The sequence below is a fragment of the Martes martes genome (assembly GCF_963455335.1).
Source record: "Martes martes genome assembly, chromosome: 1".
Classification (NCBI taxonomy): domain Eukaryota; kingdom Metazoa; phylum Chordata; class Mammalia; order Carnivora; family Mustelidae; genus Martes; species Martes martes.
Window position 1 is genome coordinate 118000757 of NC_137888.1, and position 21923 is coordinate 118022679.

The following is a 21923-nucleotide window of genomic DNA, read 5'->3' on the forward strand; positions in this document are numbered from 1 at the left end:
TTTTCTGTTTCATTCACACCTTTACAGTCTCTTCCCCGCCATGTTCGCAATTTGGCCGCTCCTTTCTCTGAAGTTGGTGTGTGGTTGGTGGGTGACTGTCACCTAATCTGTGTCCATGGAATTGTCTGGTTCCTTGTCCACCAATTGCCCTTTTTTGCTGACAAAACAGAACAGCACTGAGGAGACTAGTTGTTAAAGAGTTTCCTTAAAAATCCTGAGCCAAGGGGCTCCTGGGTGGCTCAGTGGGTTAAAGTCTCTGCCTTTGGCTCAGGTCATAATTGCAGGGACCTGGGATCCAGCCCCCACACTGGGCTCTTTGCTCAGCAGGGAGCCTGCTTCCCTTCCTCTCTCTGCCTGCCTCTCTGCCTACCTGTGATCGCTCTCTGTCAAATAAATAAATAAATAATCTTAAAAAAAAAAAAAAATCCTGAGCCAAGTATTTGGAAAGAGAACCTAGAACCTAGAACTTCCCCTTCGGCACCGTAACTCCACTTCCAAGAACAGTATTTCTTTTGAGGGGGATGCAGTCACTAAAGAAAAGTAAGGGGGATGGGGGACCGGCTTTAGAAGCAAAGTCCATCCCTTCAGCCCCCAACAAGTTGGGTGACCTCTAACGAGCATGGCTTTTCTGTTGGCACAGGTGACAAGACGACTTTCCAGCTGCAGGTTCGACAGGTGGAGGATTATCCTGTGGACCTGTACTACCTGATGGACCTCTCCCTGTCCATGAAGGACGACTTGGACAACATCCGGAATCTGGGCACCAAGCTCGCTGAGGAGATGCGGAAGCTCACCAGCAACTTCCGGTTGGGGTTCGGGTCTTTTGTAGACAAGAACATCTCCCCTTTCTCTTACACAGCGCCGAGGTACCAGACCAATCCATGCATCGGGTGAGTGACCAGTTGTCCTTCTGTTGGGTGTTTAAGGGTGGGAGAACAGAGTCGCAGGAAAACTTAGCCCAAAGAAAGGACTAAGGAGGACTTACAAGGGCAGTGAGGGAGCAGACTTCAGTGTTTAAACTGATCAATGATGACCCAGTTCTGTGCTCCCACTATGTGTGGAGACTTGAACGGTTGCAAGGCTGTAGGAAGGTATGATGACCATAGCTCATTTGTTTTCCTGCCTGCCTGACAACAGCACCGTTGTCCAGGTGAAGACAGTGCTTCAGGAGGTGAGCACCCAGGTGTTCAGGGAAAGAGCAGGCAGGACAGTGGAAACTTTTCTCTTGCTTGGGGTGCCTGAGGTACTTGGGGAGAAGTGAATTATTTGTTGTTTATGTAAATAGAACTCATGCTGACAAGAAGAAATGGAAATGCTGCGATTTAAAGGTATGACTTCTTTCCCAATGTAAGTCAAGTACTCCAACTAGAAAATATTTGACAGGTTATCTGAGAGCAGGAACTTCTAACTGCCACAACAAACAAATCCAAAAGTATGTCACGGTAGAAGTTTATCTCCTGGGGTACCTGGGTGGCTCAGTTGGTCAAGCGTCTGCCTTCGACTCAGGTCATGATCTCAGGTTGAGCCTCACATCAGGCTCCCTGCTCGGTGGGGAGTCCTCTTCTTCTCCCTGTGTAGCTCCCCATCTTGTGCACATGCGTGCTCTCTCTGTCAAATAAATAAAATGGTAAAAAAAAAAAAAAAGAAGAAGAAGAAGAAGAAGTTTATTTCCTACCCACCTAAATCCAGATGGGTCTCCTGATCAGTGGACACCTCTCTTCCAAGCAGGGTCTCGGGGACCCAGGCTCCGTGTGCCCTGTACTTCTTCATCTTCCATATGTGATTTTGAAGGTCCCTGTGTCTGGATGATTGCTCACAGGTGGAGCTTATGGGCCAGGGCTGAGTGGCTTTCACTGCTTCTGCACCTGTATTTTATCAGGTAGAAGGGCATTCTAACAAGGAGGCTGGAAGCTAGGTTGGCTGTGCCCAGGAAGAAGAGGAAGCAGGACTGGTGACCAGGACTCCTCCGTCGTGTACTTGTGACGGGGGTGGGGGGGGGGGTCACAGCCACCAGCTCCCCTAAGGCAACCTCTAGGTTGGTTTGTTTCTAGTTTTGTAATGGTTCCCTTGAAGTCTCGGGATGATGTGGTCTGTGACAACGAGTGGTAACTTCCAGCTCTTTCTTTCTCATCCCCACATTCAACTTGAGTCAGGCTTTGGGCTGTGAGGCCCCAGAGTCGTTACTGGACAAGAAATGGCGAAGACTTAGGTTCTTACCAAGTGTCAGGCACCACACGAAATGCTTTGCACCATATGGATCATCTCATTTAAATCTCATGACAGTCTTTTGAGGTCCCTCTGGTAGATGTGAGCCATGCTTCACAGATGAGGACACGGACGCTTGGAATAAACAGCTGACCTGAGATTACACCACTAGCAAGGGGGGACTTGGAGCACAAGTGAAGTCAAACTGTTTCAGAACCTGCAGTCCCGGTGACACTGTGCTTGCTTTTGCCCATCCAAGTCACACAACAGCACAGAAGCTCCTCCTGAGTCCAGTCCAAAGGCCAATACCCATTCCCAGACCACCTGACCCTCAAGGAACTTGCCCGAGGGCAGTGTTGGGCGATGCTACTGTGACACACAGCCCCCGCATCCCCATGGCTCAGCACCACCCAGGTTTATTTCTTGCTTCTATCAAGTCTGGTGAGGGTTGAGCTGCTTTCCCTGACGGCTCTCCCTCAAGCAGGGATCCGGGTCCCAGCCTTTCTGCCTTACAGTGGCGTTTTCCATCCGCGGGTTCCTTGGCTGCCCCAGGGAGGAAGGGAGCTGTCCCCTGAACCTGCCCAGCTCCCCGGCTTATCTGCAGCAGCCTCAGCAGCTCCCAGCCCTGCAGTGGGCTGGGTGGTCGGCACGCGGTGGTGTTCGTGCCGGTAACGGATGTACTCCTTCATCTTTCGGGACCGTCCGTGCACTCTCCTTGAAGCTCCCTTTGATCTTCCTTAGGGCTTGGGAACTGACACAGGGGTGGGAAAATCAATGAATAAGAAAAAGGTTTAAAATAAAAAATGAATCTAAGTTCCTTAACTGCAAAGAGGCCTAGGTGTCATCATTTGCTGGGTTTAGCTTCCTCCTGGCCACGGGTTACTGCTGGCGTTGTTAGTCTGGTCCTGACTCCAGGGCCCCTTCAGCCGACTGTCAGTGCCAGATGTCCTCTGGTTGGGGTTTTGCTGCTGACCAGGTGCAATAGCATCTTAACCAAAACTTTTTTCAGGGCGCCTTGGAGGCTCAGTCCATTAAGCATCTGCCTTCAGCTCAGGTCATGATCCCAGGGTCCTGGGAGGGAACCTCCCTAATCACCAAGGAGTCTGCTTCTCCCTCTACCTACTGCCCCCCCCCCCCGCTTGTGCTCACTGTCTCTCTCTCTGCCAAATAAATAAAATCTTAAAAACAAAAACAAAAAAAAACCCTTTTTCCAATTCATCAAGAATAGTGATGCTGTCTACTTCTTTTTCACCTCTGCCCTGTGAGTGGGCCCTGTCTGTAGACAGACGGGGGTGTCTCCACAGTCATTTTCCCAGGACCCTTCCTTCACTGTGAGATATGCTACATTGGAAGCCTGGAGAGGATGAAGGACTGGCTCTGGGAACTCAGCATTCGAATATTCTAGGTTGTTACAGGCTACTTTTCCAGAGTCCCCCTCTGGGCCTAGAAGGCAGAGCCAGCTGTGGACAGTGAAGGTCTTCACAGCGAGCACAGGCACGCTGAAAGACCGCAAGACAGGAAATCTAGTGAAGAATGGGAGTTTTGAAGGAAACATCAGGGCCCAGTTAGGCAAATCTCTCTTCTCCAAGCTGCGCGCCGCATCAGGGAGTCACTCTGTGGCTCAGTGAGACAGGCCGAGATTGATCTCCTCACGGCCAGGGAGTGGACTGCGGTGGGGTCTCAGGTCTCGGAGATTCCCGCTGCTTGTGGGAGAACAGCGCGAGGCGGCTATTCCAGCCCGTGTGTGCTTTGTTTGCCTTTCTGAGTTTCAGTGGCACTGTGAATTAGTTACCAATATTTAAAGGAATAGAAGATCTAACCAAGAATAACCAGGACTGGGGCGTCTGGGTGGCTCAGTCGGTTGAGCGTCTGACTCTTGATTTCAGCTCAGGTCATGACTTTGGGGTAACGGGATGCAGCCCCACGTTGAGTCCTGCATTGGGCTCCGGGTGCGGTGCAGAGTCTGCTTACCTTTCCTCCTGCTCCTCCTCCCTGCTCACACTCTCCCAGATAAATAAAATCTTAAAAACAAAAAAAAAAAAAAAACAAAAGAAGAAGAACCAGGATTTGCAGGTTTTCTAGAACAATGGGGAGGTCTGGTCGTGCTGGGCTTGAACCCCATGCTTGGCCACCGCTGTCCTAACACTCTCTCGTGTCCCAGCTGGCCCACCTTGCTGGTTTGCTTTCATCCCTGGCTCGGGACACACTGTCTGTGATCCTTGCCTGTTCTTTTCCTTCAGCTAGTGTGCGCAGGAAGGTCAGGGGCTTCTTCTTGGGCTCCAGTGGCACCTTCAGTTGGGTTTCTCTCCCCTGTGGGAGTGGGAACAGCAGCAGCCCCCAGGAAGTTTTGGGAGGAAAGAATCAGGAGGGAGGGACTTACCGCCTCGGTGGGACACCTCAACGATCAGAGAGCCAGTTTTTCATGGGGCTCTCCTGAGGTTTGTCCTTCTTCCTGCTCCAGACATTTCTGCCAAAGGATCAAAGTCCTGGACTCATCCCTTCCCATCTTAGAATGTGCTAGAAATGCTAGAACTGAAGTAAGTAGTACCAGAGCTGCCATAACAAGAAAAGAAAAAGACATAGTGTAATGTAATCATGAGATTAAAGAACTGTTTAATTGCTAGTCTGAGTAACAGGAGGAGTGTCACTGGGAAAAATCGTATCATGTTCACTCATATAGGATTTGAAGATGAATGCAGTGTGTCATCTCTGGTCCCCAACATACTTTCTTTTGCTGGGGGTATCAGGCTGTTGTTGAAATATATGTCATGTCTCAGGGCTCCTGGAGGTGCAGTGGGTTGAACGTCTGACTCTTGGTTTCGGCTCAGGTTGTGATTTTGGGGTTGTGGGACCGAGTCCTGCGTTGGGCTTCGTGGGGAGTCTGCTTAAGACTCTTGCTCCCTCTTCCCTTCCCCACTCTGAACTTGTTTGCATGCTCTCTCTCTCTCTCTCTCTAAAAATAAATCTTTAAAAAAAGAAAAGAAATACATGTCATGTCACATTTATATGTGGAATCCAGAAAAGCCAAATTCATAAAAACAGAGTAGACTGGTGGTTGCTGGGGGCTGGGAGGTTGCAGAAACAGGGAGACTTTGGTCGAAAGATGCAGACTTCCAGTTAAAAGATGAATTTGTTCTGGGGATGTAATGTAGAGCACAGTTACGATTGTTGACAATACTAGACTTGGAACACATATTTGTATACTTGGAAGTTAAGAGAGTAGATCTTAAATGTTCTCACCACACACACACACACGGAAATATACATGGGAAAATCTGCACAATTGAGATAACACATTTCATCCTTCATCATTTGTGTTTTTTCTTACCCTTCCTGTATTTCTTCCAAGGGCTCAGAGTCTTCCTTTCCTGCCTTGATGGGATGATTTTGTTGTCTTCTGGCATATCTTGTGGCCGATGAGAAGTCTGCTGTCCATGTGATGGTTGCCTTCTCTCTGGTGGCTTTTTTTTTTTTTTTTTAAGATTTATTTATTTATTTATTTGACAGACAGAGATTACAAGTAGGCAGAGAGGCAGGCAGAGAGAGAGGAGGAAGCAGGCTCCCCGCTGAGCAGAGAGCCCGATGCGGGGCTCATCCCAGGACCCTGGGACCATGACCCAAGCCGAAGGCAGAGGCCCCAACCCACTGAGCCACCCAGGCGCCCCTCTCTGGTGGCTTTTAATATTTTCCTGTGTTTTTCCTATTCTGTAATGATACACATTTCAGTGTGTCTAGATTGAACTGACTTTTCTTTACATTGCTCAGAATCTGGTCTGCGTGTTTAGCCTGAGAATACATGTTTTTATTCTTGACTATTCGTAGACATTTCCTCTTGGACCCCCCCCCTTCATTTTCTAACACTGATTTCCATAATAGGGCATTTCTTCTAGTTTACCATTTTGTTCTTCAATTGCTTCATCTGTACACTGATGATTCGTTTTTTATGTCATTGACTATATTTTTTAGTTGGTTCTATTCCAGACTTCTGTTTTTGACACTGGGTGTCCCCCCCGCCCCAGAGCCTTCTGACTCTTTTTCCTTCTAATAATACCCTGTTTTAGCTTTTGGTATCTGTTCTCTCCTCTCCTTTGCTCTCTGAAGGACCTCGTCTTACCGTGCTTCAGGTCATTCTGTTGCCCCGTTTCTAGAACAGCAGCTCTTCCTGTTTGTTGCGTTTGTGGACCTTCCCGGTGGCTTGTTTCTTGCGGGGTCCAGAACCTCGCCATCAGCTTCTTGGCCAGCGCTGATCTTATGCACGAGCATCTCAGCCCCAGGCGTGCCGGCTGGTGCGTCTGCGTCCTTGCGGGTCAGGTGTCTGCCTGCTGCCGCTGGGATCCTCTGGGTCTCCATGGGACAAGTTTTCCTGTTCGTCTCAGTTGGACATTCCTTCACCATAAAAACAGTGACTTCTGACTTGCTCGGGTCTGGAGTGAACAATTTTTATGGGTGATTCATCTCGCTCTGGGCCTGGAGTGGCTCTTACTTGCTTCTTTCCCAGGCCAGGGGCTGGAATTTTTGCCTTTGATTTTGGTGACAGAGCAGCTCTTCGTGGCGCTCAGCATTCTGTGGAGAGCCCCGTTCCCGGGCTTCATGTGTCCCTGTTCGACTCCCGCCCCCAGCCCTTAGGACCTCCACCCGATCGGTCCTGACACATCCCGGATCTCCTTGGCCTGAGCTCTCGCCCCAGGCCCACCTATCTCCTAAGCGTGCTCATTTGTTGAACAATTTATTCCCCTTCATTTCTGGTACCTGGGATTTCCCTGCTAAGTTTCCATATTAACGTTTACGTGTTGACAGTTTGACAAAGTTTACGTTATCCAGCAGTTCTAAATATTTACAGTAAGCGGGGAGCTCTTTCCACGTCAGCTTATCCCGTAATGTTGTCCTGAAGCTTTAGATTGTTTTCTGCATTTGCCTGGATCTAGTGTCTTTAAATTGCAATGTTTTCATATATACATGCTCCCCTCAGGCAACTTAAGCCTATGTACTTTATTTACGTAGTTGCTACATGATTCGTAATTTAGTAACTCCCTATACATGGCCCTAAACAGGGCTCTCTGGGCAGACACAAGGTGCGGGTTGGAGAGTTTCTCCACGTTAGGCCCCCAAACACCCAGACCTTCAGTTCACTCAGGCCTTCCAGGGGTTAAATTAAATAACTAGTCACACCTCTATGTGTTGTATTTTAGTGACTGTGAGACATTCAGTGGGACAAAGCTTTTTTCCTGTCACAAAGAGGTGACTGATTTGATTATAGTAATTTCTCTGACATGAAGACTTCTCTCGGGCAAACACATTGTCTAGTTCCCGACTATTTAATAGTAATTCTCCAGGTAAAGATAGATCTACTTAATGTTGCTAGCGGGAATGAAAGGGAAAGGGTAAAAAACACCAGGCTCATTTTGGTGAGCTTTCCACAGCTTCTCTGGCTTTCTCACTGAAGGACAGTTACTGTCCTGCTCCTCTCCTCCCTTTCCTCAACCCACTTGTTGAACTGAGCCAACACACACACACACATACACACACACACACTCATGCGCGCCTGAAGTCCCAACTGTGCACCAGAACCACACAGAGAGGCCTAGGGGCTTGGAGGAAGGGAGTTGGTGTATATATATTTCCCCCTGCATCTGTCCGTTTGTCCAGTTGCAATAACTGCTGATGGGACCTCCGCTCCCTTCCTTCTTCCAGCTGGGAATATCATTTCCATGACCTTTCCTTCATGGCAGAATGAAATGGGGATACAACGTTTGAGTGGCCTGGGTTCTCGAAAGCTCAAGGCTTAGGTAAACTGAGGAAGAGGGAGGGAGTAAAACAAAGAGGAGGCAGATGTAGGGAAGCGGGCAGCTCCCACCCTCCATCCAGAGAGAGCCAAGGCCATTTTGGCAGTGGGGTCAACTCTGTCCAGGGCCAGTTTGTTGTGGCCTGGTGGACAGAGCAGGCACTGCAGGTCCCACGGGAGAATGGAATGGCCTCTTAGAAAGCTACAGGTTGCCTCTCACTTGGAGAAAGGGAGCCTGTCCAGACCTGCCCTGGCTGCTGCTGCTTGGCGGCAGTCAGGCAGGATCCCTTAATAGTTGGTAAGCCTGTTTCCCTTCCCATGCACACGGCTATAAATTGGATTATAAAGCCTTCCCACCATGCCTCTCCATTAGTAGGTTTTTTTCGTCTTTTATTCTGAGAGAGGCCACACACCTGCGTGGTCTCTTTCAGTCTGCCTTCCCAGCCTCCCCTTGGCCTAGCCTCACCCTCATTTCCTGCCCTGCACTTCCCCAGCCTCCCTGTGCCTGGGCTCCCCGTGTTTTCTCCTGTCACAGGGCTCTGGCATGTGTGCTGCTCTGTGCCCAGGACCCTCTCCCCTCCCGCCTCTCCCCTAGAGAATCCGTTTGTGAAACAGCGTTAGGCCTCTCTTCCTATGTCAGGGAGATACGGGATCTAACTTCCTCCAGGTATGGAGCCACTTGGTGCTACAGGATTTTCTGTCCCCTTAATGCCCACAGTTCTTGGTCACACCCATTCGAAGAATGACGTGGTAGACCAAAGAGTGGTGGGCAGCCAAGCCAAGTTTACTGAGCAAAAGTACAAAGCTCCCAGAGAGGGAGGGGGATCCTCGGAGTTCCTGAGCTTGAGGGTTTTTATGAGGTCTTTTGCAGAACGTTCTTAAGCATTCCGGGTGTGCTGAGTCATGCCAATCAGGGCTTCGGTCACGTTTCTGTCTACCTGTTAATGTCCACATGCTGATGGTCCTTTTTATGCTGGCATCTGGGGGCTTATGTCTTAACTGCCCCTTGCCCGTGATACTGATGCATGCTGTTCTGGTTTGCTATCTTATTTTAGAACGGTTTGCAGAAGTCATTTCTGCAAAGGCTGCAGAGTAGAATGTCCATGCAGTCCTGTCTAAGATGCCAAACAGGACATCAGTGCTGTTTCACTGTAGCTGTCCTGACTCCATTTTTGCTTGGGGACCCTGGCCCTGACCCCCTCACTGTCCAGCTAACTCCTAACGTTGGGATCTCTACTGCAGACTGCAGATGAGACTGTCCAGTCTTGTGGGAGAAAGAGGCAGTGCCCACCTGCCATCGAGATGCCGTGCTTGCCCCTTCCCCAGCTACCAGAGCTAATCTTCCATTTGCAGATGGTTAGTTTCTGAAGGATTTCTGCTGCATTTAGGAGAGCTGATCATTTATCACTGCACTATTTACCAACATGTGAAGTAGCGGAAAGAATGCATTCACTCCTGTTCCATTGACATGAGCTCGTGCACCAGGATGTCGTGGTGTCTCTCCTTGGGTCGGCACAAAGGGGTTCTGTGATGTTTTGGCACATGGCGGCAGCAGAGGGGATGTGGGAAGCTGGCTTCAAAGCAGACCCCCATTCAGGCTGCTCTCACTTGACTTTGCCCACCATCCCTGGCCCAGAAGAGCCTTCCTTGCTGTGCTGCATGGGCCGTGGTGCCTGTGCCATGGGTCCCCTGCATCTTTCAAGGCCCACAGCAGGGCTCCCCCATGTGGACTAACCATGATTATTGCTACTTTTTTCGAACCGTTTTTCCATCCCGTTCACTGAGCAACCTGGATATGCCGACTTGCCTGTAGCTTAGGCCTTGATGTTTGTAGAGTAAGAACCGTGTTGTTTCTCTTTGTCCACTCCATGCTGCCTGTCCCGGGGGCACACCGTAGGAGGGGGGAATACTGACTAGGGCTGATCGAGGTGCTCCATGAACACACTGAGTGCTTGGTCGTTCAGGATTTACTTACAGTGCTAGAAAGTGACTCTCCTTTTCTTTCTCTCCAGTTACAAGTTATTCCCAAACTGCGTCCCATCCTTTGGGTTCCGCCATCTGCTGCCTCTTACAGACAGAGTGGACAGCTTCAACGAGGAGGTCCGCAAACAGCGGGTGTCCCGGAACCGCGACGCGCCCGAGGGGGGCTTTGACGCCGTTCTCCAGGCGGCTGTCTGCAAGGTAACTTTTCTTGCTGGTGTCATCCCTGCGTGTGGGCGGGTGTTGGCATTGCCAGCAGGAGGTGGCAGATTTTGAGCCACCCCAGCCTGCAGTTCCTGTCCATTCTTCCATCAGAGGGTGAGCTCAGGGGCCCGTGGGGAGATGCGGAGCAGTTCCATCGGCTGGGGCTCAGGGACGGGGCAGGGGTGGTGCATGTCTCGGTGTCAGGGTGTGGCTCTGCGCAACGGGGTGCTGTCTTTGCCAGAAGACAGCTGCTCTGTGTTTATATTTGAGCTCTTCTGCTTCTTTTCAGGGGAAAAAGGTAAAATTCAAGCCCTGTGCATAGAAGCTTGTTGAGCCTTCTGGCCCAGTTTTGGTAAATCTTAAAGATTGCTGTATGAGGGAATCCAGCTGAAGAGGAGAATTGCATGTAGTCTTAGGTTGCTTTTCTGTTTGTTTGTTTTTCCCCACCAGCTTTTTCTGTGATATATGAATCCAGAGGGAGGACATGGACTTAGGTCAGAAATGAACTCATGCTTTGAGAGGTTCCAATCTCAGTGAAATATATAAATGGAATGTTGGTAATAACTTTTTTTTTTTTAAATTGGAGTAGAGTTGGCACATGGTATTACATTAGTTTCAGGCATCCAACATAGTGGCTCGGTAAGTGTGTGCATTGTGTTGTTGTGCTCATCACAGGGCAGCTACCGTCCTCCACCGTACAACACTGTAATAGCACCACTGACGTCATTCCCTACGCTGAAACTTTTATCCCTGGAAGTTATTCTTTCCAGAACTGGAAGCCTGTATCTCCCTCTCCTCTGTACCCTTTTTGCCCATCCCCCCCTCCCCACTGCTCTCTCCTCTGGCAATCATTAGTTTGTTCTCTGTATTTATGGGTCTATTTTCTGCTTTTTGTTTGTGTGTTCATTTGTTTTTTAGATTCTATATAAGTAAAATCATATGGCAATCTGTCCTTCTCTGACATATTTTACTTGGTGTAATACCCTCTAGGTCCATCCATGTTGTCACAAATGGAAAGATCCCATTCTTTTTTTATAGCTGAGTAACACTCCAGTGTGTGTGTGTGTATCTAACCATGTGTCTGTTGATGGACACTTCAGTTTTTCCCATGTCTTGGCTATTGTAAATAATGCTGGAGTAAACATGGGGGTACATAGATATTTTCATCTGTTTTCATTTTCTTTGTGTAAATACCCAGTAGTGGAATTACTGAATCATATGGTATTAATGTTTTTAATTTTTTGAGGAACCTCCCTCTGATTTTCCAGTGACTACACCAATTTCTATTCCCACCAACAATGCATGAGTTCCTTTTTCTCCATATCCTCCCCAAGTCTTGTTAGGTAATAACCTTTTTCTTAAGCTAATTTTCTACAGTCAAAACAACTCAGTAACAACAACAAAAGATTAAAAAAAAAATCACTTGTGAATTTGCTATCCCCGCACATACTTTTATAATTTTTCCGTAGTAGTCATCATAGAGCACGTGTAAATGATGATGCTCTTGAGAATTTTGGTGGCTCAGCAGCCTTAGGGCAATCCTTGGGACCCCTGTGTTTGGGGAGGGTTGGGAAAGAGGACTGGAACTCAGTTTGGAGAGGCTGCTATTCGTATGCTAAGTGATAAGCACTTAGTTGCCCACTTACCTAGTTTCTGACCTCAGAGAGTGTGTGTTCAGGGTGTGACAGCCTGACTTTTTCTCTACTCCATCCTTGACCGAGTGCTAAGAGAGCCACAGTTGTCCTTTCTGAAATAAAAAAATGGAAATGGTAGACAGGGAGGGGTAAAGGGAAGGAAATGGGAAGAAAACCCGGTCTCCTGCAGTCCTCTTCCTGGTCCCACTGCAGCTCTGTTGTCATTCACTGCGTCCTTGGGCCGCCTCTAGAGAAGGTCTCACTGTGGCTCCCTGTCCAGGATGGCTGCAGCGTGACCCTTCCCGGCTGCTGGCCAGAGCCACACAGTCTGATTCAGAGGCTCCCGGTGCTTCGCGGGAGTCCAGGAAGGCCAGACAGAACATAGCTAGAACGTGTTCAGCTCTCAGTCATTACCATGTGTCACAAAATGGGCCACTTACGGATTTGCTTCAGAAAGAAAAATTACATCTTTGACTGGCGCTCAGACTGATGGCGTGAGGTGTGGTCTTCCCAGATATTCTGCCAAATCTACTTCTTGGCAGGGACAAACAATGCAGGGAAACAAGATCCCTCTCATCTCCCCATCCTGAGCATTTTGTGGCTTTTCTTTTTTTGGAGGGAAGAAATCATCTTTAAGGCTCTGGGGAAAGAACGCAGTGATAGGACTAAGCGATGTCAGTTCTTTTAGTTCTGTTAGTATTGTTGGCATGGCATGATTTGAGTGTTGGAGGCACGGGGGTCTCCAAGAAGCCGCTGGATCCTTTCTTTTGCCTAGAGAGCACTTCCTGTACCACCTCAGCCCCCTGCAAATCTCCTTGCCTTTGGAAACTTAGTATTTCAAGACTTGAGCATTTCAGAGATGCTGGCAGATGTCTTGAACTCCTTGCATGGATCTGGTTTGTGAATTGTTGCCTGAGAGGCACTTCATGACCATGTTTCAGTTTTATGTCTGTTGCCATTTCCTCCCACAGTGGCCTTGGCAACAGCAGGTACCTGGGAAGTTAGTAAGTGCTTACAGTGATCTAGTCTGGGAGCCAGCAGCTTCTCCCTTACTATTATTCCTTTGCCTGTATGCTGTCAGATTATGTTTGGGGACATATCCAGAAATTTCTTTCTTTTTTTTTTTTTAAAGATTTTATTTATTTATTTGACAGAGATCACAAGTAGGCAGAGAGGCAGGCAGAGAGAGAGGGGAAAGCAGGCTCCCCGCTGAGCAGAGAGCCCGATGCAGGGCTTGATCCCAGGACCCTGGAACCATGACCCGAGCCAAAGGCAGAGGCCCCAACCCACTGAGCCACCCAGGCGCCCCCAGAAATTTCTTTCTTAACTTGGCATCACCTATACAAGAAATGTCATCCTTCCTGGTTCACCACACCCTTACTTACAAAAGCCAAATACTGGAAATAGATTTTGGTTTACCTTTTGATGAAAGACTACGTGGCAATCATACTCTTAAAGGACAGTTAAAGACTTGAATAATTCTCAAGATAAAGTAAGAGAGGAATAGAGAGCAAGTCACAAAACAGTATAGGCAGATGACGTTATTTTGGAAACGAAAGAAGAATGTGGAAAAGATTGGAAGCAAATAGAAGCGTTGACAGTAATTCTCTCTGGTTATAGGACTGTGTGTGGTTTTTGTTTTCTTCACTGGTTTTTAATTTTTATATTTACCTACATTTTCACATTGCTTTTGTATGATTTTTTTTTTTTACTTAGAATGAAACATCTCAAACATACGCAAGTAGAGAGAACAGTGAAATAAACCCATGTGACTGTTGTCTTTGACAGTGACCGACTGCTAGCCAATCTTGTTTCATTTATGTTCCTCACCGTTCTCTCTTCCGTTATTTGAAGTGAATCCCAGCTATCGTTTCAATGATATTTAGATTTTGAAAGATAATTAGATTTTGAGAGTTTTTTAGTTTTAGTTGTTTTTTTTTTTTAAGAGCTAAGCATTTCTGACTTTGTTTACTGAGTTTTCTTCTGCCTCCTGGTTGGCACAGGTTCAGATTAAAGGCCCTTCCACTCAGTCCTGCAGACTGAGCATGACGGAAGCTGTGCCTGGAGAGCAGGGTCATGAGGGCCAGAGTTGGCTGGACAGCCATCTGTGCCCCCATCCCACCCCCCAGCAGAGCGTGACCCTGAGCCCTTGGAGATGAGCTGATAGCAGGCTTAAGCAGCTCACAGGGGCCTCTTTGTTCTGGTTTTGTTCTCGCCCAGGTTTTTCTGGGATAGAATGTTATCAGCTTGTGGGATTTAGGGCTATGGAATGTTCACATGCCTGACCTTAAATCCCACCTCTGTGGCTTGCTTTATATTTCTTGGAAAGCTGTTCTTTCAGCAAAAAGAAGGGAACTATTTCTCTTTAGGATTCCGTTTAGGATAAGGACCCTGATTTTACCCCTACAGGTCTTTTCCCCTGCAGCAGGTCACATTGCTGTGATAGGCCATTTAAAAGGCGTCCACAGCTAAGGGAGGCTTCTGTCTTCAATGCAGGCATTGTTTCCAGTCTTCTATCTGGCTAGGTTGGATAAAAGAATAATGCTACTGCTCTTAATTTCTTATGCTTACCTGGAAACTGTGCTCGAACCTTTCTTGGTCAGAATAATAATTTCCCCGTTACCGCTTTTATTGCTCTCCCAGGACTTTCTAGAAGTTGACTCTAGGTTGTTTATTCTGAAATTGTGTAGATAGAAGTGTGGTGAGTGGTTCAGACTGGAACTAGGGTTGCTTTCCTGTTCTCCCTGAGCTGGACCTGCCCTTGGCCTAGGGGGATGTGGGAGGGGTGGCCCAGGAGCTCTGCGTTCCAAGTTGTCACTCACCCCTTTGTGGTTGTTCTTGGTTAAAGAGGTGACCTGTGAATTTGAGCTTGTCCGGGTGCATCCTGGCTACATGGAGTCCTAGGGCTGCTTTCTCCAGTTAGACAGGAAGTAAGATGCGTACGATCCAGCACATTCCCCTTTTGTCTTCAGCTTCTAGCCCCGCAGCCTTTATCCTGAACAGCCTTCGGCAGACTTTGTTTGAATATTGATTCTCTGACCTTGCACCGTCTGTTAAATTTTTAAAGCATTATATGTCCTCCCAGAAATAGGTGGATGAGTCAGTCTCAAAGCAAACAAAGTAAGTTATATGCTGAGTAAAAAAGTCTGTGGCCTGGGTTAGGTCCCTTTATGTCTTTGCTGGAGAGAACATTCTAATCTAGAATGGAGACACAGCCCCAAAATTGCTGGGTACTCTCGCAAGACTTTCTGCAGGAATCCAAATTCTGCGGACCCCTAGAAACAGAATCATTGCTGCCCTTGCTCTGCCCTCATCCCCACTCCAGGCGTTCTGCATATGTTCTCTCTGAGGCTCAAGCAGTCCGTCAGGGTATTGGTGGTGCTGGTGGCTGTCCCCAACTGACCGGGAAGGAAACTGAGTAGCACAAAGATTCGTGAAACTTACTGTTAGTAAGAGGTAGAGCCAGACTTTGAACCCGATCTGGTTGATTCTAAAGCCCATGCCCTGACTGTTAGCTGGTGCCTGGTGCTTTGGGAAATAGTGACAGTGCTGTGCAGAGCAGGGAGGACCCAACTTTGAGTAACATCCTGGGATCAAGCTCAGCCTCTTGTGCTGCTTACTGGTTCCATAAAGGCCAGACTGCTCTGGGCATCAGAGTGCTCATCGGGAAAGTGCAGGGAGGTGGGATTGGAGACAGGATCTCTAGGATGTCCTCCAGTTGTGCTGGTCAGGGCTACTTTCCCTGAAGGACTCAATGTGGCCCCTCCCCCTTTGCTCAGAGCCCTTGGTTTTGCTGTTCATTCTTGAGCCTCCTGCCAGGGACGGGCTGCAACAGATACCTGTAGAGGGTAGGAAATTCCCCGTACCTGGAGTCAGGCACAGCTCTGAGAGGTTTCCACTCTGCTCTCTCCTCTGTCCCAGCCTCCCACAGAGTGGATTTGGGTTTGGGGGTTCTGTTTTTGTTTTTTTTCCCCCTCATTTGCCTGATTTCTTTTAAACCTTAGATTTGTGTGGTTTTTCCAAGCATGGTTTGAGAAACGTATGTACTTCTCGGAGAAGGCAGCCATCCCCGACACTCAGTGTCACCTGAAGGAACTCCCTGTCCTGTTCCTTGTCCTCACAGCCTGGGTTCTCCATCAGCACATGTGAGGGGCTTCTGCTGGCAGACTGTACCCCAGTTTGGGGGGCTTGTTCCCTCCCCAGTGTGTGTGTTCCTTCTCTGGCTCAGTGTCTCGGTGAAACACTAGGAAGTCTGGCGCCTCGCTGTGGCCCAGGGAAGCCTCGGGACCATGCGTGCAGGTGTGCAGGTGCTCTGTGTGAGCCCAGGTGGCTTTTTTGCCGGAGGTGGTGAAGATTCTCCTTGGCTTTCTAGTTTGCAGGTCCTTGCGGTCTCCTGTGCATTTTTGAATCATGTCACTCTTTTGATCCCTGAGGCACTGTTTCCTCGTTCTGCCTGGTGCCTGTGAACTGCACTTTGGGTATTGGCCACCCTGCCAACAGCTGCTTGTTGACACAGGGGGTGGGAACACACTGTTACAACTCCACCCAGGTGGGGATGAGAGCTTTTGTCTCTTTGGGTCCTCCAGCAGAAGCCTATAGTACCTGTTTTGAGGATGTTCACATCCCTGGACTCACTTGGCGAATGACGGCAGGGGAGAATCATCCTGGGGAGAGGGTAGGAGGCCCACTCCATGACTGAGGTTAGGATGTCACTTTTTCATTTCAAGTTATGGGCTCCTCACTGCTTTAAATGTCTGTTGGCAAAGAGCAAAAGAGACAAGGACTGATTCTCGGGTTCTTCTGGCCCTGTTCTCTCCCTAAGCCTCCACCCCTGCCGTCTGCATTCCAGCCACAATGCCCTTGACAGTGACCTTGACTCTTGTACTCTGATTCAGGTAGGGCCCGTTGCACGTGTTTTCTCTGTTAGCAGTACTCCTCCCCTGTATTCTTGCTTTTCTTTCTTTCTTTAACTTTTTCATTAATAAACTTTATTTTATGTAAGAGCAGATTTAGTTTCACAGCAAAATAGGGCAGAAAATGCAGAGTTTCCATATGCCTCCTATCTGTACCCTGACTCTAGCCCCATTGCCCCTCCCCCACCAGCAACATCCCCACCAGAGAGGTATATTTGTTCCAGTCCTCGAACCAGCGTTGACACATCGGTATCTGCTGAAGTACAGAGTTGACTTCTGGGTTCACTCTTGGTATCGCACGTCCCATGGGTTTGGACCAATGTACAATGACATGTAACCCCCATAATTGTATCACATAGAACCCCTCACTGCCCTGAAAGTCTTTGCTTCACCTCTTCATCCCTCTCTTCTTACCTGCAAACCTGCTTTTCTTTGAATGTCTAATCTCTGCCTGCCGATGTTTTAGACCTCCACTTACGTGTTTGTGTGTCAGGGAAGCCCGATGGAGCCTCCTGATGCGGTCAGAGCACCAGGCCCTTGGTCACATTTACTTTAGTTACCGTTTTCTTTGTATTTGGGCCACTCCTTGAGTGATGTCTGCCTCCCCTTTGAGACAGTAAGCCCCCTGAAGGCAGGGACCCCATTTCTTTTTTCTCACTACTGCATTTCCCTAGCACCCAGCACATTGCTTGGCACATAACAGAACCTTGTTAAACATTTGGGGAGCAGGGCACCTGGGTGGCTCAGTGGGTTAAGCCTCTGCCTTTGGCTCAGGTCATGATCTTAGGGTCCTGGGATTGAGTCCCGCATCGGGGCTCTCTGCTCGGCAGGGAGCCTGCTTCTTCCTCTCTCTCTCTCTCTCTGCCTGCCTCTCTGCCTACTTATGATCTCTCTCTGTCAAATAAATAAATAAAATCTTTAAAAAAAAATTGGGGAGCAAACAAAGGCTTTGTTCTCACAGATTCCTTTATGCTTCTAAGTTTAGGCACCTGCAGGTCCCCCTGGCTCCAAGCCCCTCCACCCTCCTGTGGGACCGGGCTACCTCCATGTCATTCACAGTGCTTCGTACATATGCATTCAAGAGAACTGGAAGTAGTACTTTCCCACTCAGCAAGTGTCTGTTGAGCACTTAGTGAGTGTTCTGTGGCAGGGGCAGTGGGAAGAACGAAAGAAAGATGGGGAAAAAGTTCCTGTCCTTGGGGGTTTGATTTGAGCTCACAGACCCAGCAGAAGGTAATAACAACCTCTTTATAAACATTAGCAGGAACCATATGAAGTTACTGATATTTGACAATCAGTGGTATTTGATACTTGATTACTTATAGTTTCTGCTAAAAAAAGAGCAACTTTGTGTGGTTCAGCTTCATGCATTCCAAACGTTTCTCTTCTAATATTTGGATTGGACTCTCCCGGAAAGTCCACATCAGACAAGATCTGTTGCATGTTGTTGGGCTTGGGCTCGAAGGGAATGTCTCAGTCCTGACTCACAGGCCAAGATTTCTTTTCCCCAAGGAAAGAAATACTACACTTTTGCCCTCCTTAGGTTTAGCCACAGAACAGATTTTAAAAAGAAAAATGTTCATTGCAAAGTATGGATGGAAGCAGGAAAAACAACTAATGGGAACATGATTATTGTCATAAAGTGACAGAAATAGATTTGAATGTCGGCATGATTGCGGAAGCCAGTCACAGAACTAACCTCCGTTTTCCTGATGTGTCGTGTTCGAATTCAGACTCGGTGGTCCCCAAGCTCACATCTGCTGTGTGGTCATCCTGCTGGCTGGTCAGGTCAGCCCCCTTTCCATCCTCATTTCCTCCCTCAAACATGTTTTCTCTCCTAGTGCTTGCCCGAAAGGGCAGTATACAGTGTTTTATTAATACTTCTGAAGATTTGTGGAGTACTTACTATGTGCAGGACACCATGTTCGGTGCTGTGAGGATGCCCGGATGACTGAGCCCCGGCTCCTGCCCCTATGAGCAGGACTCTGGCTGGAAGGCAGGTGCTCGCCTGACAACCTGCGGGACCAGCGGAGCACAGAACCAGCCCTTGAGGACCTACTGACCGAATCACAGCATTCTTCTGCTTCAGGGTGTCCCCTTGTTCTCTCTGCCTCTTGGTCTCCCCTGCTGATGATGTTATTGATAACCATTGGTTCCGTGCTCTGTGAGAGCCAGGCTTTGTGCCAAGTACCTCAAAGGGCTTATTTTACAACGTCCTTTTGAATGTGGTTTTACTGTCCCCTTCTGACGAAGAAACAAGCCTAGGAAGGTTGAGCATTTCTCAAGGTTTTTCCAGCTAGAAATGACAGAGCCGGAGCTGGGACTGGACCCACTCCCCCGGCTGTGCAGCCGGCGTTCTTCACCTTGGCGTGAGAGTGCCTGTTGAGGCTGTGTCCCACAGGAGCATGGGGGTGGGAGGTGTGTGCTTCCAAGGACAGCAAGTCCTCATCTAAGGAACCATTGCAGTTTCCCACGCGAGATGCCTGACATGGTCCCGGGGGAACACAGTTGCACGTGCTGCTGCTTCTCTGGCACTAAGAGTTTCTTGTTTATCAGGGAATGGTTACCACGTGGCTCTGTCCGCCCTCAGGACTTTCTCGGAGACCTCTAGTGCCATCCCATGGTTGGAACGCTGGTGGAGCCCAGCCCTTTGAGCAAGCATGCTAATCTTTGCCCGTGGCTTCCCTCTCTGTAAAATGGGAACTCTGCTCCTTCTCACTCATAATTCAGTGGTTCTGCCCACAGACAGTGCTATGGTGAGACACTTTTTCAGACGGTGGGTCTTTTCCAGCAATGAGGGGGTGTGTGGCTGGAGACGGAGGCCCATGGGCTGTATCAATACCTTCATGTTCGGTGAGCATTCACTTTAATTAGATTGACCTTGAGGTCCCCAGACCTAGTCATTTAAAGCCAGTGTTTGCATCCCCACTGAAAATGCCCCTGGGATGGCACATTGATTCCAGGCTGCCCTTGTGTGTGAGCAGCGTGTACTGGAGAGAGCTGTGTGTTGCCTCTGAACAAGGAGGCCAGCCCACATTCGGGCAGCTTCCATCCCTGTTCCTTAAGGCAGCCGAATGGGACATCAGCTTTTCTCTGGTTCCTGGGAACCAGCATTTCAGGCCCTCCCCGGCTCTGTCCTGTTGGGGCAGTCTTTTTTTTTTTTTTTAAAGATTTTATTTATTTATTTGAGAGAGACAGAGACAGAGACAGAGACAGAGACAGATAGTGAGCGAGAGAGAGAGCGTGAGCAGGGGAGAGGGAGAAGCAGGCCCCCCACCAAGCAGGGAGGCTGACACAGGACTCAATCCCAGACCCTGGGATTATGACCCAACTGGAAAGCAGACACTTAACCAACTGAGCCACCAAGGCACCCTGTGTTGGGGCATTCTTTAGGCTACCCTTCTTGCTGGTCATGCCTGGTTGTGGTCGCTGTGTGTAAGCAAGTCACTATGGAATGGATCTGGGGACTGACAGGATTAATGTGAGCCCATCAGAGGATTCAGTGCCACATGCAAGAGCCCAGTCCCAGCCCGCTTTCCTCTGTGAGGTCAAACCCCGACCCGGGAACTGCATATGCCCGGGATGGGGGTGGGGGCTGTGTCTAAGATGCATGTTGACAGTGAGAGAACAGAGGATGGTGAGTGAGTGGATGGTGCTGGGCTTGGAAACACATCTTAGGAGGAGTAGGTTAAACGTCGGCCAGGAGGAGAGACACCAAGGAAAAAGTACATTTGACCTCAGACATCATCAAAAAGGAGGAACTAGACTTCTCTGGATGTTCTGGGGGGTGGGGATGTGCTGGGATAGCTGGAGGGAAGCAGGTTCGAGTTCGAGGTAAGGACAAATTTTCCAACAAAGATCTCTGCTCTGCCGTGGAGTGGACTGCTGGATGGGGCAGTGAACATGTGTGTGGGCCGCCTGCACATGTGGTGGAGATGCCAGAGGAAAGCTCCCTGCACTGGGCAGGAGTGGGGACAAGACCCGCTCTGGGGCTCCTTCCGAACTTCAGGTGCTACATCTTTCCTCTGAGTCACCTTCTGGGTCCAGTAACCACTCGTGCCTTTGTTCTTGGACTTGCCCGTTCTAGCCTGTCTTCTGTCCCTCCCAGCAGGACACCGTCTCAGCTGCCTTTCTGTTTGGCTGTCATGACCATGAACTCTACCGTGCATACTCATTCGTGTCCCAAACACAGCTTCTTCTGAGCTGGTGCCTAGAAAAGCTTTCCCTGCTCCCAGTGGCTTTTCCATGGAGCCACCTTACCATGGGGTAGAAGTAGGGAGGGGGACCCAGGGACAGACTGGAGGTTGGCTGGGGAGATGGAAGCCTATTCTTTTTCTTTTTCTAAAGATTTATTTATTTATTTGGTAGAGAGTGAGAGAGGTGGGAGGGGCGGGGAGAGGGAAAGAGAGTCTCAAGCAGATTCCTCGAGGAGCAGAACGTGGAGCCTGACTCGGGGCTCGAGATCACAACTCTGAGATCCTGACCTGAGCCGAAACCAAGAATTGGAGGCCTCATGTGCCACCCAGGTGCCCCTAGCAGCCTATACTTGATCTCTTGAGTGACGCTCCTCCTCTGTCACACTTTGCAGTCCCCGATGATGACAGAGAAACCATGTTCTCTGCTGCCCGGTCCCCATGCTGTCCTGGGCCAGATGTTAGATGTGAACAAAGCAGCAAGTTTGTCTTCACTTGAGGAGCCAGTTTATGTTCATTTTCTCAAAGTCAGGAAGGCCTGGTCTGCCGTCTCTGTTCCCACTTCCCTGTTTCATGGACTCCGGCCTCCTCTTCACCATCTCACAGAGCCCCAGGTCCCCCAGACTGGCTCGCAGGCCTGGCCGCACGGGTCCTCCCGGTAGCCATCCCTGTGGCCTGCCCAACCTCTCCCTGCTCCTGTTCCTGCTCCTGCTCACACAGCTCGACGCAGACAATGAACCAGTCCTGTAGCCCTTCATGCTTCCCTTATTTAGGTGTTTGCACTGAGATGCTAGTGAGATTGGAAGGCATAGTAGAGAGCTGTTGGGATTGTGAGTGATGTGATGGAAGAGGTCTGACCCCGCCAGTGTGGGCTGCGGTGCCTAGCTCTGACTCTGAGTGTGTGCTCACCTGCTCGTCCTTCCCCGCGCGCCGAACACATGCTCCCTCCGGTGCTCTTGCTTTTCTGGGGGTGGGCCCTGAACCCCTTTCTCTCTTCCCGCACCTCCAGATC

General features: G+C 49.1%; 1 protein-coding gene across 1 annotated transcript in view; it reads left to right on the forward strand.

Moving 5' to 3' along the window:
- Window positions 1–21923, forward strand: part of ITGB5 (integrin subunit beta 5) — a 113431-nt gene that overhangs the window by 32964 nt on the left and 58544 nt on the right. The window contains exons 4-5 of the mRNA XM_080796275.1: window positions 641–890; window positions 10000–10168. Of these exons, the coding sequence (XP_080652401.1) occupies window positions 641–890; window positions 10000–10168 (419 nt within the window). The remainder of the gene's footprint in view (window positions 1–640; window positions 891–9999; window positions 10169–21923) is intronic.